The sequence below is a fragment of the Canis lupus genome, chromosome 14 (genome assembly GCF_048164855.1).
Source record: "Canis lupus baileyi chromosome 14, mCanLup2.hap1, whole genome shotgun sequence".
Taxonomy (NCBI): Eukaryota; Metazoa; Chordata; class Mammalia; order Carnivora; family Canidae; genus Canis; species Canis lupus.
This window is the reverse complement of record NC_132851.1, coordinates 60,806,715-60,827,009: the sequence shown is the minus strand read 5'-3', so window position 1 is coordinate 60,827,009 and position 20,295 is coordinate 60,806,715. Positions and strand designations below refer to the sequence as shown.

Genomic DNA, 20,295 nt, shown 5'->3' with positions numbered 1-20,295 from the left:
AATAACAATATGCCATAGTTTGTTAAACCATTCCTCTACCAACTAATAATTTATTTCCATTTTTTTTTGCTATTGCAAACTTTGTAATAAGCATCCTCATATAATCCTGTTTGATTACCTATGCCAGGATAGAAATCTAGGTGGATACCTAGAAGTGAAACTGTTGGTTACAGGGAACTTAGGTATAGAATTAAACAGATGCTCCCTCTAAAGTTGCTGCCTCGATTCTAACTCCTACCGTCAACATATGGGAGCCCATTTCCCCACATTCTTCAAATCCTACCATCCACAGGACATACTTAAATATAAATCAATACAGCATAGCAGATGATTAAATCTAAAATTACTAATTTTATAATTTATAAAAGTACAATAAATAGCAACCAGAAAAAAGATATCAAAAAGAATAATGCTTTATAGGGAAAGCTTCATGAAGGAAGCGGCAGTTAAGTTGGACCATGAAGCATGAATAAATATTGAATGGGTAGAAATGACAACCCTGAGAGTATTAAACAGCATGAATAAAAGCATGGATATAGGAAAGCACTTGCCATTCAAGGAACGAAACTGTGAGAAATGGCTTAACTAAAGTCATACTTTATATATTATTTATTTATTTATTTATTTATTTATTTATTTAGAGTCCTACTCTAGACAAAGTCATCATTAAGATAATACAGTGTCAAGTACTTGGTAAACATGGTCTCAGCTGATACATCCACCTTCCAAGCATGACATTGTTAGATTGCATTTTTACATATAAGAAAGCTGAGGCTCAAACAGATTACAACACGCCCTTTGTTTCACCAAACTACCATGGAACAACATAAATAAAAAGAGATGATGCTCTAAAGAGTCTTGAATATCAACCAGAGAAGTTTATATTTTATCTTGAAAACAATTGAAAGTTTTGAAGATTTTAAGCACAGAAAAATGTCATGAATTTGTGTTTTAGGAAGATGAGTCATGCTAATTAACATTATAATTCAGTTCTCTGTTCCAAAGCCTCCTTCTCCTAGGGGACTTTCCGGACCACCCTAAAGATAGTCACCCTCTGCCCTCCCAACACACACGCCACTCTCTACCCGATTATTCTGCTTCATTTCCTTTATTACATATCTTGGATTAAATTCTGCATTTACTATTTTCTTGAGTGTTTGCCTGTTTTTCTCATAAAAGTATAAGCTTTATGGAGGCAGGGACTTTATTATATTCCTTGTTGTAATTCTACTAGGAACAATATGTAAACCTGAGGAAGTTTACAATAAATATTTATTAAATGAATAAATGGAGTGAATAAATGATTAAAGATATGAAAGTTGGTGCCAAGAATCTAGATATTTGTATCCAAAATATCTTAATGACTTCCTGATTTTTTGCTTCTGTAAGAATTTGGTGTCACCCAAAAACTTAATCCATATTCATTTAGTAAAACAACTTTTGACTAGATTCATTAGTTCCATTTTCTAGAAATAATTACCAAGAGAGAACTGATATTTCTTACACTAAAACCTATCTCCATCTGTAAATCCATTTCTATAAAAGTATATATACAGTCCCAGAGAGAATTTTTAGACCAAGCATGTTTCAAATGAGTAATGCTGTAGTAGAATTATCATATAAAAAAATGTATAGTTAAGTCATTTGTCAGAGACTACTCTGATGGATAGAGGTGGTTTCACTGAGGAGGAGTCCTGCTCCATGAAAGGGCTGGATGGGATCTGAGTCAGAACAATGATTCACCAATCTGTGGTGGTATTTCTTGGGTGGACCTCTTAGGTAACCAATCCAAGTTATGTCTATTCTTTTTCTAAGTATCCAACTCAAAGAGAATTTTCATTTCTTCCTTTAAACCACAGATCCACAGATGTCATCAACACTTGTTAAACGAGTTTCCTTTTAATTGCTTTCTGCTATTGCACCCAACCCTTAAAATCCCAGGTATCATTGTGGTTAGCACATTTACCTGAGAACCACTGACCTGGACAAAAGAAGTACAGAAGTTTCCTTTATCTTATTAACACCAACAGCTATTATATCAGCACATTATGTATAGGTAAGTGGGTGTTCGCTTGCTCAAAATTCTGACATAGTTACAATTAACTGTTTCTCCAATATGACTCCCACCCACGGGTTGCAGTAAAATAGTTGAGTTTAGAGGGGGATTTGTAATGCTTTTCTACAGCATTTTGGATTTTCTGCGTGGAGACACCCCTGTAACATATATGTATTTGTGTCTGGAATCTGTAGTTTTATGTCATGCTTTGGAGAATGCTTCAGAAGGTTGGCAAGCAGCCTAACATCCTGTGAATGAAAAATGTGTAATTATTATAAAGTAAAAGGAGGAAGAAGAGGGGAAGCATCTTATAAATCAGATGTTAAATTGCTATTGGTGGTGATGATGATGTGACGACTCCTTTGTATTTGTTTAATATCTTGTGCTTTCCTTTTTTAAAAAAAGATTTTATTTATTTATTTGAGAGGGAGCACAGAAGGAGGGGAGAGGACGAAGTAGACTCCCCACTAAGTCTAGCGTGGGACTCATTCCCAGGACTCTGAGATCATGACCTGAGCTGAAGGCAGCCGCTTAACTGACTGAGCCACTCTATCTTGTGCTTTCTAAACTGCTTTCATAAATACAGTCCTGAATCTCACAGTACCATTGCTTCATTGGTGTTTTCTATGGAATCATATATAAACTATGCATTTTTATCTGTAAAATGTTCATAAACTATAAGAGAATCATGTATAGACATATGCTATTTATTTTTAAAGTATCTAACTAGATGATTATTATGTTAAGTGAACAGTGATTATTAATGCCACTTAAAAATACTTTCAGTTTACATTTTCATCAAAATACAGTCAACCTAATTATAAAATATTTAATGTTCAGATAACTGTAAAATATAAATGCATGTCTTATGCAAATATTTCTCTAACATTTTGCATCTTGAGTCAGTTTTTTAGTTAAGACATGCACACACGCATGCATATATAATGTACAATATCATTATTCATTTAAAAATGTTACTAGAGGGATCCCTGGGTGGCCCAGCGGTTTGGCGCCTGCCTTTGGCCCAGGGCGCGATTCTGGAGACCCGGGATCAAATCCCACGTCAAGCTCCCGGTGCATGGAGCCTGCTTCTCCCTCTGCCTGTGTCTCTGCCTCTCTCTCTCTCTCTCTGTGACTATCATAAATTAAAAAAAAATTAAAAATGTTACTAGAAAGAGTATACTCACTGTGATGGTCTATGGTAACAACTTTTTTTTTTAACTAAATAATTTACTGTTGTGCAAATTCTTTATTAGATATGTCGTATTATTCATAACCCTGATGTTTTCTAATTAGCCACATCTCTGATCTACCAGTAAAAGCAAGGGTGATCATACACATTTAATAACTAGAAAGTAAACAACATGATTATTTTGTTTTTGTTTTGCCTATAAGACAGATAAAACTTTGCTGGAAGGATGTGTGTGTGTGTATATGTGTGTGTGTGTGTGTGTATATATGTGTGTGTGTGTGTGTTTTAATAGAGCATCTTTTTCTCCAACACTTTAGCACTTGTATAAAGTCTTCACCTGAAAGATTTCAAAGCATTAATCCATTGTTTCCAAGTACTCCTAGTCACCTAGAAAAGATTCAAGCCCTAAAGTAGTGGTTAACTTCACAGATTGAGGCATTAATCTGCCCAGAGGAGCTTGGAGGGATTTGGAAACATGGTTGTTTCTGCAGATGCTTTTGAGGAGACCTTAGTCAATCTTGTGGTTGCATATGGGTGCCTGCATAATGAATGGCCAAGAGGAAGAAAAGGTATACTAGAGGTAGAAGTAAAAACTTCAATGCTATATTTCATCAAATTCAATTGTTTTCTTAAGGTTAGTTTTCTAGAACAGAGTGGAAAAAGTCTGAGAAGAAAGTGGTGTTTTAGATCCTTGCCAAAGGGGCATTGAGATTTCATGGCCAAGAGTTTGTTGTTGTTTTTTGTTTTTATTTTTTGAGGCAAGATATAATTGATATTCTGTATCTTCTTTCAGTAATTCTCCCTATGTGGTTTTTCAGAAGAATTTATAGTAGTATAAAGTACCAGAAATGTTGGCTAAATTGTTGAGTGATTTTCCTGTGTGGGAAGATTGGGGAGCCAATCTTCCAATCTGTGGGCCATTTTTAAACAGATATTTAATTTGTGTCACGGTGTACAAGATCTTTAGTTTATCAGTTAAAGGTAGCTTCAACTGAGAGAAGCATCTGGACTGCTGTCAAGCAATAATCAAAATGGAAAAAAAGAATAGGAAATGGAAATATAAAATTCTACAGTATTTTTTCAGTGAAAGATAAATGGAAATTAGGAAGTTTTTTCAGTCCTCTTTTAAGCCATAGTGTCTGGATGAATTCCTAGATACCTTATCTTATCACATTTTAATAGATTTAGATTTATTTCTGTACTTATAAGAATACCAATCCTAAAACTAATTGTAAAGATTAAAGGAAAGAAAAATTGCCCAAATCTATGTGAGGTCCTGTCCTAAGGTAAAGATTTAAAAATAAAACAAAGCAAATCAAGAAATGTACGAATAAATCCCCAGTCAAGAGACTTATAGGAAAAGAATTCGTGAGAATTTATGAGAGACAGAAAAATAAGGAAAGGGTGTGGAGCAATGATTAGAGAACCAAGAGGTAGGCAAAGTAGTTTTGGTGGAACTGAATACCTGGGAGATGAGGTAAGTGCTTACCCATCATTGAAAGGTGGACAAGAGTTAGAATTTTACAGTTAAGAAATATATACTGACAGGGGCACCTGGTGGCTCAGTCAGTTAAGCATCTGCCTTCAGCTCAAGGCTCAGGTCATGATTCCAAGGTCTTGGGATCAAGCCCTTTGTTGGGGGAGTCCCTGCTCAGCAGGCAGCATGATTCTCCTTCTCCCTCTGTTGGCTGCTCCCCCTGCTTGCACTCTCTCTCCCCCTCCTCCTGTTAAATAAATAAGTAAAATGGTTGTTTTTTTTTAAAGAAACATATGCTGATAATTTAGTCTTTTGAGTGATGTTGAACAATGAGACTATAAAAAATCAGAAAAGGCATGAAAAAGTTGAGATAAATTAGTTGTAGTTAGGATGGAAATGTTTGCCTCAGAAAGAGAAATGTCAATTCTATACTATATTTTATATAACAAGCACTAAATTTAGTAATCCAGTTTCACAGCTTTGTTTGTTCCCTGTTTTTTGATGACTCCTAAATTAACCCCAACCATGGTTCCTCAGTTAATTACTAGACTGACATCTCCATTTGTGTTGTGGAAATTTAAATGTCTCTTAAATTTTAGATATAAAATATTTACCATTTCCCTCCAAACTTACCTCTCCAAGACTTTGACTCTTTTACTATTCGAGATAAAATCTTACGTCATCTTTGACATATTCCTATCCTTCACCAAGATAGTTAATTACCAAAAGCTGACAAATACTCTACTATAAATGTTCATCACTTTGTTTCTTTTCTTACTACCACAATCCGGGATGCCATCACTATATTCCCATTGATTATATTAGCCACTTTGCTCATTGGTCTTCCTCTTTCATTTTTCTTCCTCCTTTAAACTGTCATCGTGCAGATTGCAGATTCATCATCCTAAGCACTGCACGTCCTCATCTTAGTCATTTCCACAGATAAAGTAAAAACTCTTTTGATTAGCACTGAAGGCTTTGCATAATTTGTATCCCTCTGATCTATTTATCCTTCATAATCTCATTGTCCTCACTATCTCTTGGCTTCATTTACTCAGTACTTCAACCAATATAATCTATAATGGGTGAGACCCCACAATATGATCTGGTCATAAAACAATAACAACTTCAACAATAATTAATGACATGGACCAGACCATAAAATGGTCTTGACTAGAGGTGAAAAAACTGCCATGTAAAAATAAAAAATAAAAAATACTCTCAATGTCAATCCATGTTAGGGTGATCCATGGAAGACCTCAACAAAGAGGAGATGAGAGAGCTGAGTGATGAAGTTGACTGGGAGCTCACTGGGTGGACCTGAGGGTGGACATTTTAGGCAGAAGAATCAGAGTGTGCAAGGACATGGAGGTGGAAACGAGTTTGGTTGTTCATGGAATTCTGAGCAGTTTGAACTGGCTGCAACATAGATTAGAAACAGGTTGAAGAATGAGACGAGATGATATAGGGATTGCCTTAGAACAGGGGCACAGTAACAAGAAGAAAAAGCAGAGTGTGGGGTATAGATGAAGAGAAGTTCACAAATGTGGTGATGGAGTTGTAAATATTCTCTTCTGATGCTTTTAATTTTCTCAGTTGGACCAGGAAGTAAGGTTATCAGCTAAGATTGAGGATGGGGCAAATGGTGCTAGAGGTTTGAGGGGAAAAAGAAGTATGAAAGAGCTTTCAAAGAGAGTGGAAAAAAAATCAACAGAGGATGTATTAACACACACACACACACACACACACACACACACACTAACTTGTTCTTCTGAAAGCATCAACCCAATTTTATTTTTATCTGAGATCCAATACCTCATACACACTCCCCTCCAAAGCCACTTCTAATCTGAAAACCTTGATTATAGGCCTGGCTAGATTAAAGTTTTCCAATTTTGCCATGAAGATAGCATATAGTTTAGTAAGTATCTTCATTAATAAGAGTGTTAAACTGCAAATTCTCAGACTTTTTCAGAATTTGAATTCATTAGATCTGAGGTAGTGTCTTGTAATCTGCATATGCAATAAGCACTCTCAGGTGATTTTGATCAAGGCTGTCTTCTAATCACACTTGGAGGAGCCCCAATATTTAAGACAAAATCTAAACATCTTTGTGTGGCAACAAAATCCTTGTTGTTGCCTCTGTATGAGGATTTTCCAGAGAAACAGAAACAATAGGATATCTCTTTCTCTATTTCCTCCTTCTCCTCTCTTTCTCTTTTTCTTTATCAATAGATAGATAGAGAGGCATATAAATAGATATATAACCATAGAATCTATATATCTAAGATAGAGATATTTTATTTTAAGGAATTTCTTCACACAATTGTAACATTGGGTAAGACTGGAAACTCAGGCAGGATTTTTTTTAAAAGAGAGAGCTCTTTTTTAAAAAAAAAAAATTTTATTGTTCAATTTGCCAACATTTAGCATGACACCCAGTGCTCATCCCATCAGGCAGGATTTCTACTCTGAAGGCAGAATTTTTTTCTTCTCATGAAAAGCTCAGTTTTACCTCTTAAGGCCTTCAACCGATTGGATGAAGCCCACTTACTTATAGAGGGTAATCTTAAAGTCAACTGATTATAAATGTTTATTACAGTTACAAGATTACTTTCACAGAAACATGTAGACTCATGTTTGATCAAACAACTTGGCACTATAACCTAGCTAAAGATGACACTTAAAATTACTCATTATACTGTCCAGCTTCATCTTTGGCCAAACCATGACATAGTCTGCGGCAAGGAAGTTGAATTGCTGGCCATTCTTTGAGCACTGCCTGTTGTTCCATCTTACTAGATTGTCTTCTCATGCCTCTTTATCTGGAAAGTTACCCAAATCGCTATTTCAATTTAGGCAATACCTATTTGTTATCCAAATGAAACACGGTGAAAATACCTAACTTACTCTAGGTTGATCATAGCATGCTACTTTACACAAGATCTCTGTGAACTATAACCATAAATAAGCTAGTAAGAAAGAGGGACACTGCTCTTACTCAACATAACACTTCATATTTGTATGTGTTCTATGTATATAATAGGACGTAATAAATAAAATGGAATCAAGATCAGATTTCAAGAATGATGATAGGCTTTGGTATAAAGAACTCCTAAGACATTTCTGTTTTCCTCCCTTCTTCCTCTCCATCCTGGCAAGGGCTTCACTTATTGATACTAACTCTGTCACTGGTGGGAGGGAACAAGGCACCATTATACTCCTGAAAAATAATTTCATAGCACAGATCCAGAGAGGTTCTATTTTAAACTTCTTTCCTTTTTTTCTTTTCCTCCCCATCTTTCTTCCCTCCTTTCTTTTCTTTCTTCCTTTCCTTTCTTTTCCTCATACTTCTGCTATTACGATGCTTAAATTGAACTTCTGGGGGTGAGCAAGAAGAAAAAAGTAAAGATATGGAACGACTGTGATTTTTTCTGATATACCTTTTATATTCATATCTTTTATTTGCAGACCAGTCATAGCTTCCCGTCCATCTTTGCCGCTATGGATGATTGCCCTCATTGTGTTTGGAGTATTGGCAATCCTGGGAATAACTATTGGTCTCCTGGTTCATTTTCTGGCAGTAGGTTGGTAAAGAATATATTTTTATTTATTTCAGTTTGTTGTAAACTTTATTTCCATTTCTACCAAAGACATAGAGATAATTGCAAACAATAAATTACCTATCTTCCTTTAAAATGGCCTTCAGTGACCCAAGACCCAACACCTACGGAACACTTATCTTCAGTTTTTAACACAAGACGCTGGAGTAGTCTTGAAGAAAGCACCTTAATTTATGGACTCTCTGAATTATGATGTAGTAATCCTGACTTCTCTCCCTTGTTTATCCCAATTCACCTCTAGCAGGTTGCTTCAGCTGGGAGATAGAACACACACCAAAAAAAGGCACATTACTATGGTTCACTTTTATTTTCACTACTGTCATTCTGTAGGGTCAAAATAGGATTCTATGGAAACATGTCTCTCTCCCAGACCTGAAGTCTCATTATTCTAATCATAGAATCATTGAAAACTTTTGGAAAGACCTACATTCAACTCATCTTGGGAAGAGATGTATCTATCTCTATATCATTTCTCACTCTAGTGTGTAGTTCACATTTTGGAGAATATTTCCTTCATAGTTTTCAGTCTGGAGTTGCGGTTTTCTTTTGTTTCCTTGGAAATGAGCCCCTTACCCTTGTCTTTTGGTTTTTTTATAATCTTAGAGGAAGGAGAATGTAAAGGAAGTGCTTTTACTCTGTCAAATTTAAATAAAAGTGTTCCCATAATTTATGCTTAAACTCTGTCATTGCACTCCAGAACACTGTACAAAAACAAAAGTGTGTGTGTGTGTGCACGCACACGCATGTGTGTGTGTGTTGTGTGTAAGCTGTAAGTTTTCTTTACAGAAATAAGTTCCAAGTAATCAAGTCATGGAAAAGTTATAAAACAATTTCTTTCTTTCTGCCCCTTATCCATCTTTCTCAATTCATATTGTCATTTGAACTACCTAGAGAAATGGGAATGTTAATTATAAGGTGCAGGTGTGCCTTATGAATATCCCATCCCTAAAGGGTTGTTTTCATTTCACCAGGTGCCAACAGAGCTCAGTGACTGATTTCACAGTGACCTCAGCATAATGAGCCATCTCTGTGACCCATTAGGAGTACTGTACAGAATTAAATTAATATTCAATTCCTTGTTCTAGTGTGTGCTTTCTTAGTCTTAAATGTCTTAGACATAAAATATTTAGTTTTCCATTGGCTCTTGGAAAAGTGCACCATGCAGTTATAATAAAAAGTTTGTATCTTGTCAATTCATACATTGAGGAATATTCATGGCAGCCTGATTATCATAATAGGTAGAAACACTTAAGAATCTAAATAAAGAACTGAAGGATGAACTGTGAACACTGAATTATAAAAAAGAAAGTTGAATAGTTTCAAGATATATATATTTTTTATTACTTATGGTAAGACCTACCATTGCAAAGTTTGATTTCTACAGTTAAAGATCCATGACCCCAGACAGACTAACTACAATGAACAATGTTAGTTTACAAATTATTATTCATAAATAATCCATTTCCAGCATTTTCTTTAGAAGTTTCTGATTTCTTTTTCTATCACCTTTCTCACTGTAAAATATTTTCACCACATTTAAAATAGTAAGTCATATTGTATTTTAATTATGGTGCTTTCCTTCTCTACATTCATATAGAACCTGTAAACAATTACCATTATCATTCAATTACATCATATTATTACCTCATGTAATGATTTCATTCATATTGAGCCTGTCTCTTCCATCACATAGTCTTCAAAGGTAATGCAAAATAGTATTAATACTTATTTGGTTCTTTCTATATGTTATGGGCTGTATAACAACTTTATATCTATCACATCTTAGAGGTAAGATGTATCATATATCAAATGGCTTAGTATCTATGAAAATTTGGGAAGGAAGTATAATGGATTAGGTGTGTACTTTGTAGTCAAATCAAATTTTGATCCTTGGCTCACAGTAGCTGTATGATATCAGCTAAGTTACTGAATATCCGAGACCACATTTCTCCTGAAAAAAAAAAAGGGTATACTTCATATGTTTTTTTATAAAGTATCTTCCCATGGTATATAATAAATGGTAAAAATCTTTACTCATAGGCTGGTGGTTATGTGGCAGAAATCTCAATTATAGTGTACAGTCCTGTCTCAATCAAGATATTACTCTTCTTTCTTACCTTTGTATATATCTATATCTGCTGCATTATGGGCCTGATAAACACTTTTCACAACACCGAGGACTTCTAATCAACTGTGCCAGAAAGACGTACAGACTTTATCAATGTCAAATATGAGCACAATATTTACTAGTTGATATTACTGTGTAATCTATATTTGCATTTGAAATCCATTTCATTTAAATAACTCTCGGATCATGTTTTTATCTCACAGAAAACACGACCTACTATTACCAAGGTAGCTTTAAAGTGTTGGATATCCCATATAACAGAAATTATCAAAAAGAGACATCACTGGAAAATAACTATCTTAGCAAAATTCTTGAGACTAAGGTAAATTAGGATTTTCCTATATTTATTTCATTGTTAGTTCACGGAAATATAAATATATTATTGGAATTTGATATTTGATTCTATGTTCTCTTTAACAGATGGTTGATGCATTTCAAAGTTCTAGCATTTACAGACAATATATTAATTCTCAAGTCATCATGCTGATGTAAGTAACTAATGATAGTTAGAAAAGAGATCAGTCTGTACATACATACATATTTCTAGTACCTCTGTAAAAATAATTTTGAGAGTCAAAAAGCCAATAAGTTACTAACAAACAGAATTATTCTAAGCTAAATGTCAGAATAATTGTTCAATATAAAACCAAGCAAAGATTGGGCTATCCAGCTTATTCATTAGATCTATTGAGAATTTATTATTCATTAAATGCCTCATCACTCAGGTTTCTTAAGACTTTATATCCAGCAGATAGCAGATGATCCCTTTGACCAATGTTTGATAGTCTAACATTTTTTATTTAGCAGTAGTATAAATACAGACCCTGTTTTCTCATATCTCTCTGCTTGCAAGTCAGCTAAACACCTGTGGAACTACCCAGAGTTCTTACAAGGTAGAAAGGAGCATATCTACACCAAGCTGTGATGACAAGGAGGTCCTTTTAGTCCATAACAAGGAGTAAAATAGGCAACGTGTCCTCTGCATGTGGGTTTAACATAGCATGGAATAGCAGAGGGAGGCTTAGAACAGGAATTAATCAACCTGAGCTCACCTTTTGCCACTTGGTAGCCCGAGAGCCTTGGGTGAATCATTATATGACTTTGAGTCTGCTCACCTATCTGGAAAATACTGAAAATAGCACCCTCACTGCCCCTCTCATAAACCTGTACTCAGGACCAAAGAAGATGTGTATATAAACACATTTCCAATGAATTGCTTTTACCTTCATCAATGCCACCAGACTATGCCTAGCCCTTTTCCCCTTGCTCCTGGAGTTCGTGAGACTCTTGAAATTGCAGAACATGTCAAGATCTTAACTAGTATTAACCTTGAGTGTTGATTTTAGTATTGGAAAGAGATTGGAGGCTAAAATTGAAGGGCCCAGGTATCTTTCGGAGATAATTGCAACCACTGGAAAGTTTCTGCTTTGTTCTCCCATAAATGGAAATTTAGGTATCCATAGGCAGTGTGGGCCCAAACGTGATGGAGAGGTTTTAGGATAGAGATTTTCATTTTGGTATACCGTTCTATGGTAATCAAACTTGTGTGATCTGAGTTTTTCCTAGAGCTGATTACCAATTTATATGACTAAAAGGTTAGTTATCTGTCATGGAGAGCCAAAGCATAATAATGCCACTTCAGATGTTAGCCTCAAAGCTGCTTGACAAGCCCTACATGTTCATTAGTTAGCCTCTTAGGTTTCTCACATCTTTATGTCCAAATCAATCTTTCCTGAAGACCAAAGTCAGATTCATCTTCCTCAAGCATGGTTTTATTCAACAACTTCTCTCTACTGCTACCCTTTGGCTAGCATTGAAAGTCTTCCTCCATCTGAGCCCAATCTCCTGGACACTGTTGTCTCTGTGACTGGGTATAGGAAGACAGTACAATGTAAAAAGCCTGTGTTATAGAGTCAGTTGTACTGAATCTGTTCTGAGTTTAGTAGCTATATACCCTTGCACATATTAGGTAACCTCTCAGAGCCTCCATTTTCCTCTGTCCATAAAATGCAGATAATGACATCTATGCTACAGGGCTGTGATGGAGGTTAAGTGTGATAATAAATGTGAAAATAAGTACCTAGAACACAGCAGATGTTCAGTAAATGCTAATTAATTGTTGCTATCCTGTTCTTCTGGAATAGCACTCCTCTTTTTCTCTGTCCGATGAAATTTGCTGCTTGATAATGAAGTAATAATAACAATGTTTTAAGGTCCAATGTGTATGTAATCTCTTCCATGAAAATTTCTCTGATTCTTTGAGTAAAAAATGACTATCCTTCTTCTATTTGCAGATAAGATAAAATAAGTATCATTGTTTCTTCCTAATTTATTGTAGTATTTTGTATACATGTCATATTTCCTAGAAATCTGGAAATTCCTGGAGGATAGGAACTATTTGTTAGTTACCCTTGCATCACTAGTAGCACCTATTCCAGCTATTTGTCTATAGCAGTTGCTCAATAAATGATTGATGAATACATGAATAAGTGAGCCCAGTTCTTATGTGGTACTTTTTTTTTTTTGGTACTTCTTTTTTAAAAGAAGATTAATTTATTTATTTTAGAGACAGATTGAGAGCACGAGTGGGAGGGGCAGAGGAAGAGAGAATCCCAAGCAGACTCTGCACTAAGCACAGAGCCCAACTCAGGGTTCAATCCCTTTTACATGGTACTTCTACCCTGTGCTTCAGGCCTTTCCTATTTTTCAGATTTGTAGAACTACTTGTCCTCTAAGATGAATATCATAGCTGCATGCATACTGCCACCAAATAAATGTAGGCAGATGGATGATCCTGTGATTACTTAAAAGTGAAGGTACTGCACAAACCCATAAAAAGGCAGAATAAGTAAAAATTTGAAAGACCAGAGAATGAGGAAGGAAACGTTATTTTTTGGTAACATATGAAATATGTTTATCTTGTTGAAACATATTTATCTTGTTTCCAGTCCTCATAACAGCAGTGTCACCGCACATATATGGTTGGTATTCAAGGCTCCCAGATCAATGAAGGAAAATACAAGAAGAAGAATTGAAAGCGTCTTACGCCAGATGCTGAGGAACCATGCAGGCTCTTTGACTACAGATCCTAATTCTCTTAGGCTCATGGGTAAGCTTATGTATTGAATAGGAGCAGTGATACTCTCATTTTTTTTATTTCTAACATAAATTACAAGTACCATGTGCAAAGCTGATACTCAGTTTTTTGAATGAATATGTCATTATTTTATATCAGAGCAGTAATTTATGTTATTGAGAACAGAATAATCAAGTCATAATAATGCCATATCTGAAAGCAGTTCTGGGGGAAAAACTGCTTCTCATTATAAAACAAGTAGTAAAATTTTGAACAGTCCCTATAAGTAATGGTGTGTCTTAAATATTTTTCATAATCTCCTATAATTTTCAAAAATAGCATACAATTTGCCTTTATGAGATAAGTCACTTTTTAAAAGTTATTTTTGTTTACTGACAGGAATCAGGTTTACTTGTGGCTCTTCCTCTTCTAAGAAAAGATACTGGCAATTTTCCATCTTAGATAATAAAGAATACAGTTTCAACTGAATAAAAAAAGGTCTCTCATGTGGAACTATGATGGTGGTATTTTCGTATCAGACATTCACATCTAGTAAAAGAACAATTCAAATAATCTGATATTCTGTCCTTTCTACTGACATTTTATCCTGATAGTCAAAATTGTTTCTGGACTGTTCTACAGTGTTGAACCTAGCATCTTACCACATTGGCCCCACAGTCAATGGATTAATGCTAGGTATTATATTTACCATGAGCTTTTTGTTCTATTTCAGAAATCAGTAAGGTTGATGCTGAAAAGATTATCAACAACCGTAAGTCCAGAAACTTCTTATTTAAATGCGCGAGATGGGGATGCCTGGGTGGCCCTGCGGTTGAGCGTGTGCCTTTGGCCCAGGGCGTGATCCCGGAGTTCTGGGATGGAGTCCCACATCAGGCTCCCTGTGAGGAGCCTGCTTCTGCCTCTGCTTATGTCTCTGCCTCTCTCTGTGTGTCTCTCATGAATAAATAAATAAAATCTAAAAAAAAAATGTGCGATATGGTCTAAGACATATAGGATTTATTACTGTTAGCTAGGCATACTTCTAATTAAGTTCTTTACATACAACTCATTTAATCTTCACAACAATCCTAAAGGTAGATATTATTATCATCCCATTTGAGACCTGGAGAAACTAAAGCACTAAGAAGTGAAATAATCTGCCCAAGTTCATCCAGTTTGTGAATGGTGTGGTCAGAACTCAAATTAGGGTTTCAGAGACTGTGGACTTACCCATGACTTTATGTGCCTCCCACAGCTGTCATAATCTCCAAGTGCTGAAGTACCTTGGAGATACTATGCTGGGTATGGAGATGATCCAGGGGCTGCTAGTGATTCCTATGCAGATTACATCCTGTCCTCTTCAGTGCAAGATATTGTCAGATAGAACCATACTAGAATAACTCAGCTCACTCTCTGCTTTATAATCAAATAAACATTATCTTCCTTCTCTCAATGGAACAAAACGGACTCTGACAGGCTGTGGGATACGAGCAAGGATGTCAGCAACATATGATAGAATCAAGGGAGGTTCCAACGCTCAGAAAGGAGAATGGCCGTGGCAAGCAACTCTCAAAAAAAATGGCCAACACCACTGCGGGGCATCTTTAATCAGTGAAAGATACCTGGTGACTGCAGCACACTGCTTTCAAAAGTAAGTTTACCATGTTGCCCAAGACCAGGGAGACAAAAGACCCTGGAATAGCTCCAGTCTTCACCTGTTATCCCAGCTTAACTATCAGTAGCACTCTTGTCTCAAGTGTTCTCGTTTGGAAGATAAATTATATAGGAAGCCATTCTAAGATATTCCTGCATTACCTGTAAGGATTCAAAGAGTCATTCATTCTTGATACTACATTTTTTTTTTTGATACTACATTTTTTTACATGATTCTTATCTCTCGTCACTTCATACTCCAGACATCCCTAACTACTCATAGTTGCTAAAACACATCATCCTGTTTCATACCTCCCTCCTTCTCTGCACATGCCTGGCCACTTCTCTTTATCTTTCAGGCAACTATGACTCAGCTCTATAGTCTTACCCAAAATGCTACTTTCCCTAAGAAATCTCTGTTCCCTAAAGCATGCAGATTTAAGTTACCCTGTTTTGTTGCCCTGCTAATTATAAACAAAGTACTTAAGCAAATTATAGCTGTGTTTATGCCTTTCATTAGACTTGAAGTCATGACTATTAATTTAAATTTCTATATTCCCTTTGCTTTACATAGTATATGGTATAGAGACTCAAACAAGATTTTTTTATTTTTTATTTTTTATTTTTTAAATTTTTATTTATTTATGATAGTCAGAGAGAGAGAGAGAGAGAGAGAGAGAGGCAGAGACACAGGCAGAGGGAGAAGCAGGCTCCATGCACCGGGAGCCCGATGTGGGATTCGATCTCGGGTCTCCAGGATCGTGCCCTGGGCCAAAGGCAGGCGCTAAACCACTGCGCCACCCAGGGATCCCAAACAAGATTTTTTAAAAATGAATTTAAAAAGTCAGACTGTCACTACTAATGAGCAATAGAGCAAGGGAATATTGTCATGAAAAGAGTACATTTTATGCAGGCCGTATTTCTATTATTTTGAAATAAATACAAAATACATAATTTTTGTTTCTTTAGGACAAAAAATCCAAAAAACTATACCGTCAGCTTTGGCACCAGAGTAAATCCCCCTTACATGCAACGTTATGTTCAACAAATTATTGTTCATGAGGACTACATCCAGGGTGAACATCATGATGATATTGCGGTTATTCAGCTCAGTGAGAAAGTCTTATTTCAGAATGATGTACATCGAGTTTGTCTTCCTGAAGCTACACAGGTTTTTCCACCAGGTGAAGGAGTTGTTGTTACAGGATGGGGAGCATTTTCATATAATGGTAAGTTCAGTGAAGGCTTAACATAGTGTTTGAGTACAAAAGCAGCAAGAAAAAATAGTGACCAAGGTACAAAGTCAAAGGCATCCTTTACTTAAGGATGCCTAGTTCTTCCAGGAAATGTCTCGGGAAATCATGCATATGGAGTTATGGCTTTGCAAATTGCCTTAGTTTGGAGCATTCTGTGGAGACCAGTTGGTTGTAAGAACTCCCCAACATGGAGAAACTAATTGAGAAAGTTCTGGGTCAAAGATATAAGAAGAGAGGTAAAGACATAGAAAGGCAGCATTGAAAAGATTTCAAATTATTCTTTGAAAATTTCTGCTTTATTGATTGGGGTGAGGAAACTGAGTGGACTTTCTAATATTAAGAATGAGCAAGAGTCAGATATAGGTTTTATGCACAGAGGAAAGAACAAGTTTTCCATCCTGTTCTGTTTCAGAGCAGCTCTTTGACTGGTAATGTTTACTTCCTTTAGGTAAATACCCAGAGGTACTTCAGAAGGCACCTGTGAAGATTATTGACACAAACACTTGTAATGCTAGGGAAGGATATGATGGTTTAGTATCAGACACAATGTTATGTGCTGGGTACTTGGAAGGAAATAAAGATGCCTGCCAGGTAAGTCTGGACACTAGTCACATTGGCCACACGGTGTATAAATAACTGCTGTTATTTTAGGAAAATCCTCCATATGGAGACAATTCTACGCCTCAGTTAATTTGCACTTTGGCAATTCTGTTAAACTCTTTCCAACTTTGGTGCTAAAGTAATTCCCCACTACATGCAACATATGTTTATAAGTGTTTAACAAATAAGTTGGCCAAGCACTGACTAAAGTCTTTTATAAACAATTTATTTAATCCTCGTCACAACCTTGTGATAGAGATACTATCATTATCATTTTATAGATAAGAAAACTGAGTCAGAGAAAGGTAAAGTGATTTGCACAAGAACACATAGCTAGTAAGTGGAAGAGCTGGAATACAAACCAAGGTAGTCTAGCATCACAGTCCATAATCTTAACCATATTTCAGTAAAGGACTAATCTCAGGAAACTTTCAACTAATCTCAGCCCATTTCTCTTACCTTCTTGGACTTCTCGTGGTTGGGGTCCTGACTACTTTTCTTAGATATGAAGCCTTGTTCTCCAAATACATCTATAATATTTGTCCCCCAAAAGCTTTCTCATAGAACTAGACCTTATAACTTATCAGTTCATGTGTTCAAGATTCAGGTCAACACCAAAGAGTTCCAGAGAATATATTCCAGCCAAAGATGAGGTGAAGGGTGATGCAGGGATTTACACCATACATTTTTCCTAGAGTCTGATTGAAGCATGAATCAAAAACTTTATCTGGGCTTATTACTTAGTAAAGTGTCTGGAAGTTAATTCTCATAATGATCAATATTCTTTGTTTTATTTAGGGTGACTCCGGAGGACCACTAGTTCATCCCAATTCTCGAAATATTTGGTACCTTGTTGGAATAGTGAGCTGGGGAGAAAAATGTGGTGAAGTCAATAAGCCAGGTGTCTATATGCGAGTGACTGCTTACCGCAACTGGATTGCCTCCAAGACTGGTATCTAAGAGAAAAGCATCTTTAGCAACTATCTGAAGTCGTTTTTGCCTGAGGTTACTCTCAACCTTATTTAGTATGCATTTTAAATCAGTGTGTATAATGGCTGTTTTGAAAGAACTGTGGCCCCAAGGGAATATTTATGAACTTTAATTTTAAGCAAACTTGCAAAACAACAAATCTCATATTTAGTCAAGAAGGCCTAAACAAAGAAAGTGCTCCTATCAAAAAGGACTATTACTATTTCTCTATTGCATGAACCCACATCATGGCTGTGTTGCCATAGCATAAAGCTCTTGGTTTTAGTCGCTCAGACTTTCTGGAATTATGAAAATATATCCTTTTCCATTGTAAGTTATCTGGCAGCGCTAGGAGAGACTGAAACTAACACTTTCTGAGGGTTGGGTTGGAAGGTGCTCTCTCTGCCTTCATGTCATAGCATTTGAGGAAAGGGTATGGTAGTAAACTGATTCTGGCCAGAACTGAGGCACCGAATTAGAGTCTCTTGTTTGTACGAGGGTCTTCAACTCTTGAAATCACTGTGAAACAATTTCGCCATCAGCAAAACTCAGCAAAACACATTTTAGACCTACAGAGACCAGGTACACTAATTCTTCAGTGTTGATACAGGGTTTCTGGAAATTCTTCATTTATAACACGTGTATATAGAAGTAGCTATGAACCTGGAAAATGTATAATGTGTTTTAATTAAAACAAATTTGAAAGCAGACTGTCTTTGTTTAATGACAAATTTCTTTCTTTTTTTTGGTGGTTTTCTTGTTTTATTTTTATTTTATTTTATTTTATTTTTCTTAATGGTCTTTTTCAGGTGGCTTTTTCTTTTTTTCTGTTCTTGTTTCCACTTGGTCCATGGGTTGAGAGAAGGTTATAAGGTAGTTTAAAAGCTATCTTCTTTTCTTTTTTTCAAAGATTTTATTTATTTATTCATCACACACACACACACACACACACACACACACACACACACAGAGGCAGAGACACAGGCAGAAAGAGAAGCAGGCTCCATGCAGGGAGCCTGATGTGAGACTCAGTCCTGGGACTCCAATCATGCCTTGGGCCAAAGGCAGATGCTCAATTGCTGAGCCACTCAGGCATCCCTAAAAGGCTAAGGGAGAAGCTCAGGCAGGCCAGTGAGGATGCAGAGGGTGAGTACCCCATAACTAGATGCAAGAAGCTCCGAGTCATTGCCTGAGGATGAGGCCAACCCAGCCAGGGTTTAAGCCTACCAGCTTGAGAAGTTTGGTTAGGTGATGACTTGTCTTCTGGATGAGGAGTGGTAATGCCAAGGCAGCTGTTTTATATATAAAATGTTATTGACTATTTTAAAAAATCAAGTACTGCCAAGTGCATCATGTCTACTCATATGCTATTTAAAACAGATGGATAGTTTTGTGGGGTTTTTAAAAATCATAGAGGAATGTAGCTAGTTTCCTATGCTTGTTAGCTTTGCCAAGTCCATATCCTGGATCCCCAGTTATATTAGTGGTTCTCAAACTTTGATCTCTTAGGATCCCTTTACATTCTTCAAAATTACTGAGAACCTCAAAGAATCTTTGTTTATATACAGCCTGTATCTATTGATATTTATCATACTCAGAATTTTTAAAAAGATTTTATTTATTTGAGAGAGAGAGTGAGCAAGAGAGAGCATTAGCAGGGGGAGGGGCAAGGGAGAGGGAGAAGCAGGCTTCCCCCTGAGCAAGGAGACTCTTGATTCCTCCCTGGATCATGACCTGAGCCAAAGGCAGACACTGAACTGACTGAGCCACCCAGGTGCTCCTATCACACTAAGAATTAAACTGAAAACTATTTAAAATATTTAATCCACTAAAAATAACAGTATTAAACTCATTGCATTTTAACATAAAGCATAGAATTTTTATTAAAAAATAGTTCTATTTTCCAATAGAAAAAAATGAGAAATATGGCATTATCTTTAATACCTGGCTTACTAGAAGATGGCTGGTTTCTCATGTCTGCTTCTTCAGTTAATCTATTGTTTTGTTGAAGTATATGAGAAAATCTAGCATTACACAGGTATGTAGTTGAAAAAGGGAAAGGATATTAATAGTGTTTTCAGATATTTGTAAATGTTCTCCTACGAAAATACACCAAATCTCAACAAGTGGTCATTTCTTCCATGTGGAATTTAGCTAGATCAATGAACTTTTTATGCTCTGTTATATTAAAATCAGTTAGCATGTTTTGCATTTTCAATGAATCTTTTATCCATGCATGCATTTGTAACAGTATTTATTGGTCAT

General features: G+C 36.1%; 1 protein-coding gene across 1 annotated transcript; it reads left to right on the top strand.

Annotated features, from left to right (window-relative positions):
• The first annotated feature begins 1,874 nt into the window (after window positions 1-1,874).
• LOC140603512 (transmembrane protease serine 11B-like protein) lies at window positions 1,875-18,705 on the top strand. The gene is made up of 10 exons (XM_072773907.1): window positions 1,875-2,056; window positions 8,197-8,312; window positions 10,680-10,798; window positions 10,897-10,964; window positions 13,425-13,585; window positions 14,286-14,324; window positions 15,029-15,203; window positions 16,175-16,434; window positions 16,910-17,052; window positions 17,860-18,705. The coding sequence occupies exons 1-10, from the start codon at window positions 2,049-2,051 to the stop codon at window positions 18,019-18,021; spliced, it is 1,251 nt and encodes a 416-aa protein (XP_072630008.1). The 5' UTR covers window positions 1,875-2,048; the 3' UTR covers window positions 18,022-18,705.
• Window positions 18,706-20,295: the final 1,590 nt, after the last annotated feature.

What these genes read in the sequence shown, in the direction of transcription:
- LOC140603512 (XM_072773907.1), top strand. An exon ending in TAATTCTCTTAGGCTCATGG is followed by an intron (nt 13,586 to 14,285) that starts GTAAGCTTATGT and finishes GTTCTATTTCAG; the next exon opens with AAATCAGTAAGGTTGATGCT. An exon ending in GCAGCACACTGCTTTCAAAA is followed by an intron (nt 15,204 to 16,174) that starts GTAAGTTTACCA and finishes TTGTTTCTTTAG; the next exon opens with GACAAAAAATCCAAAAAACT.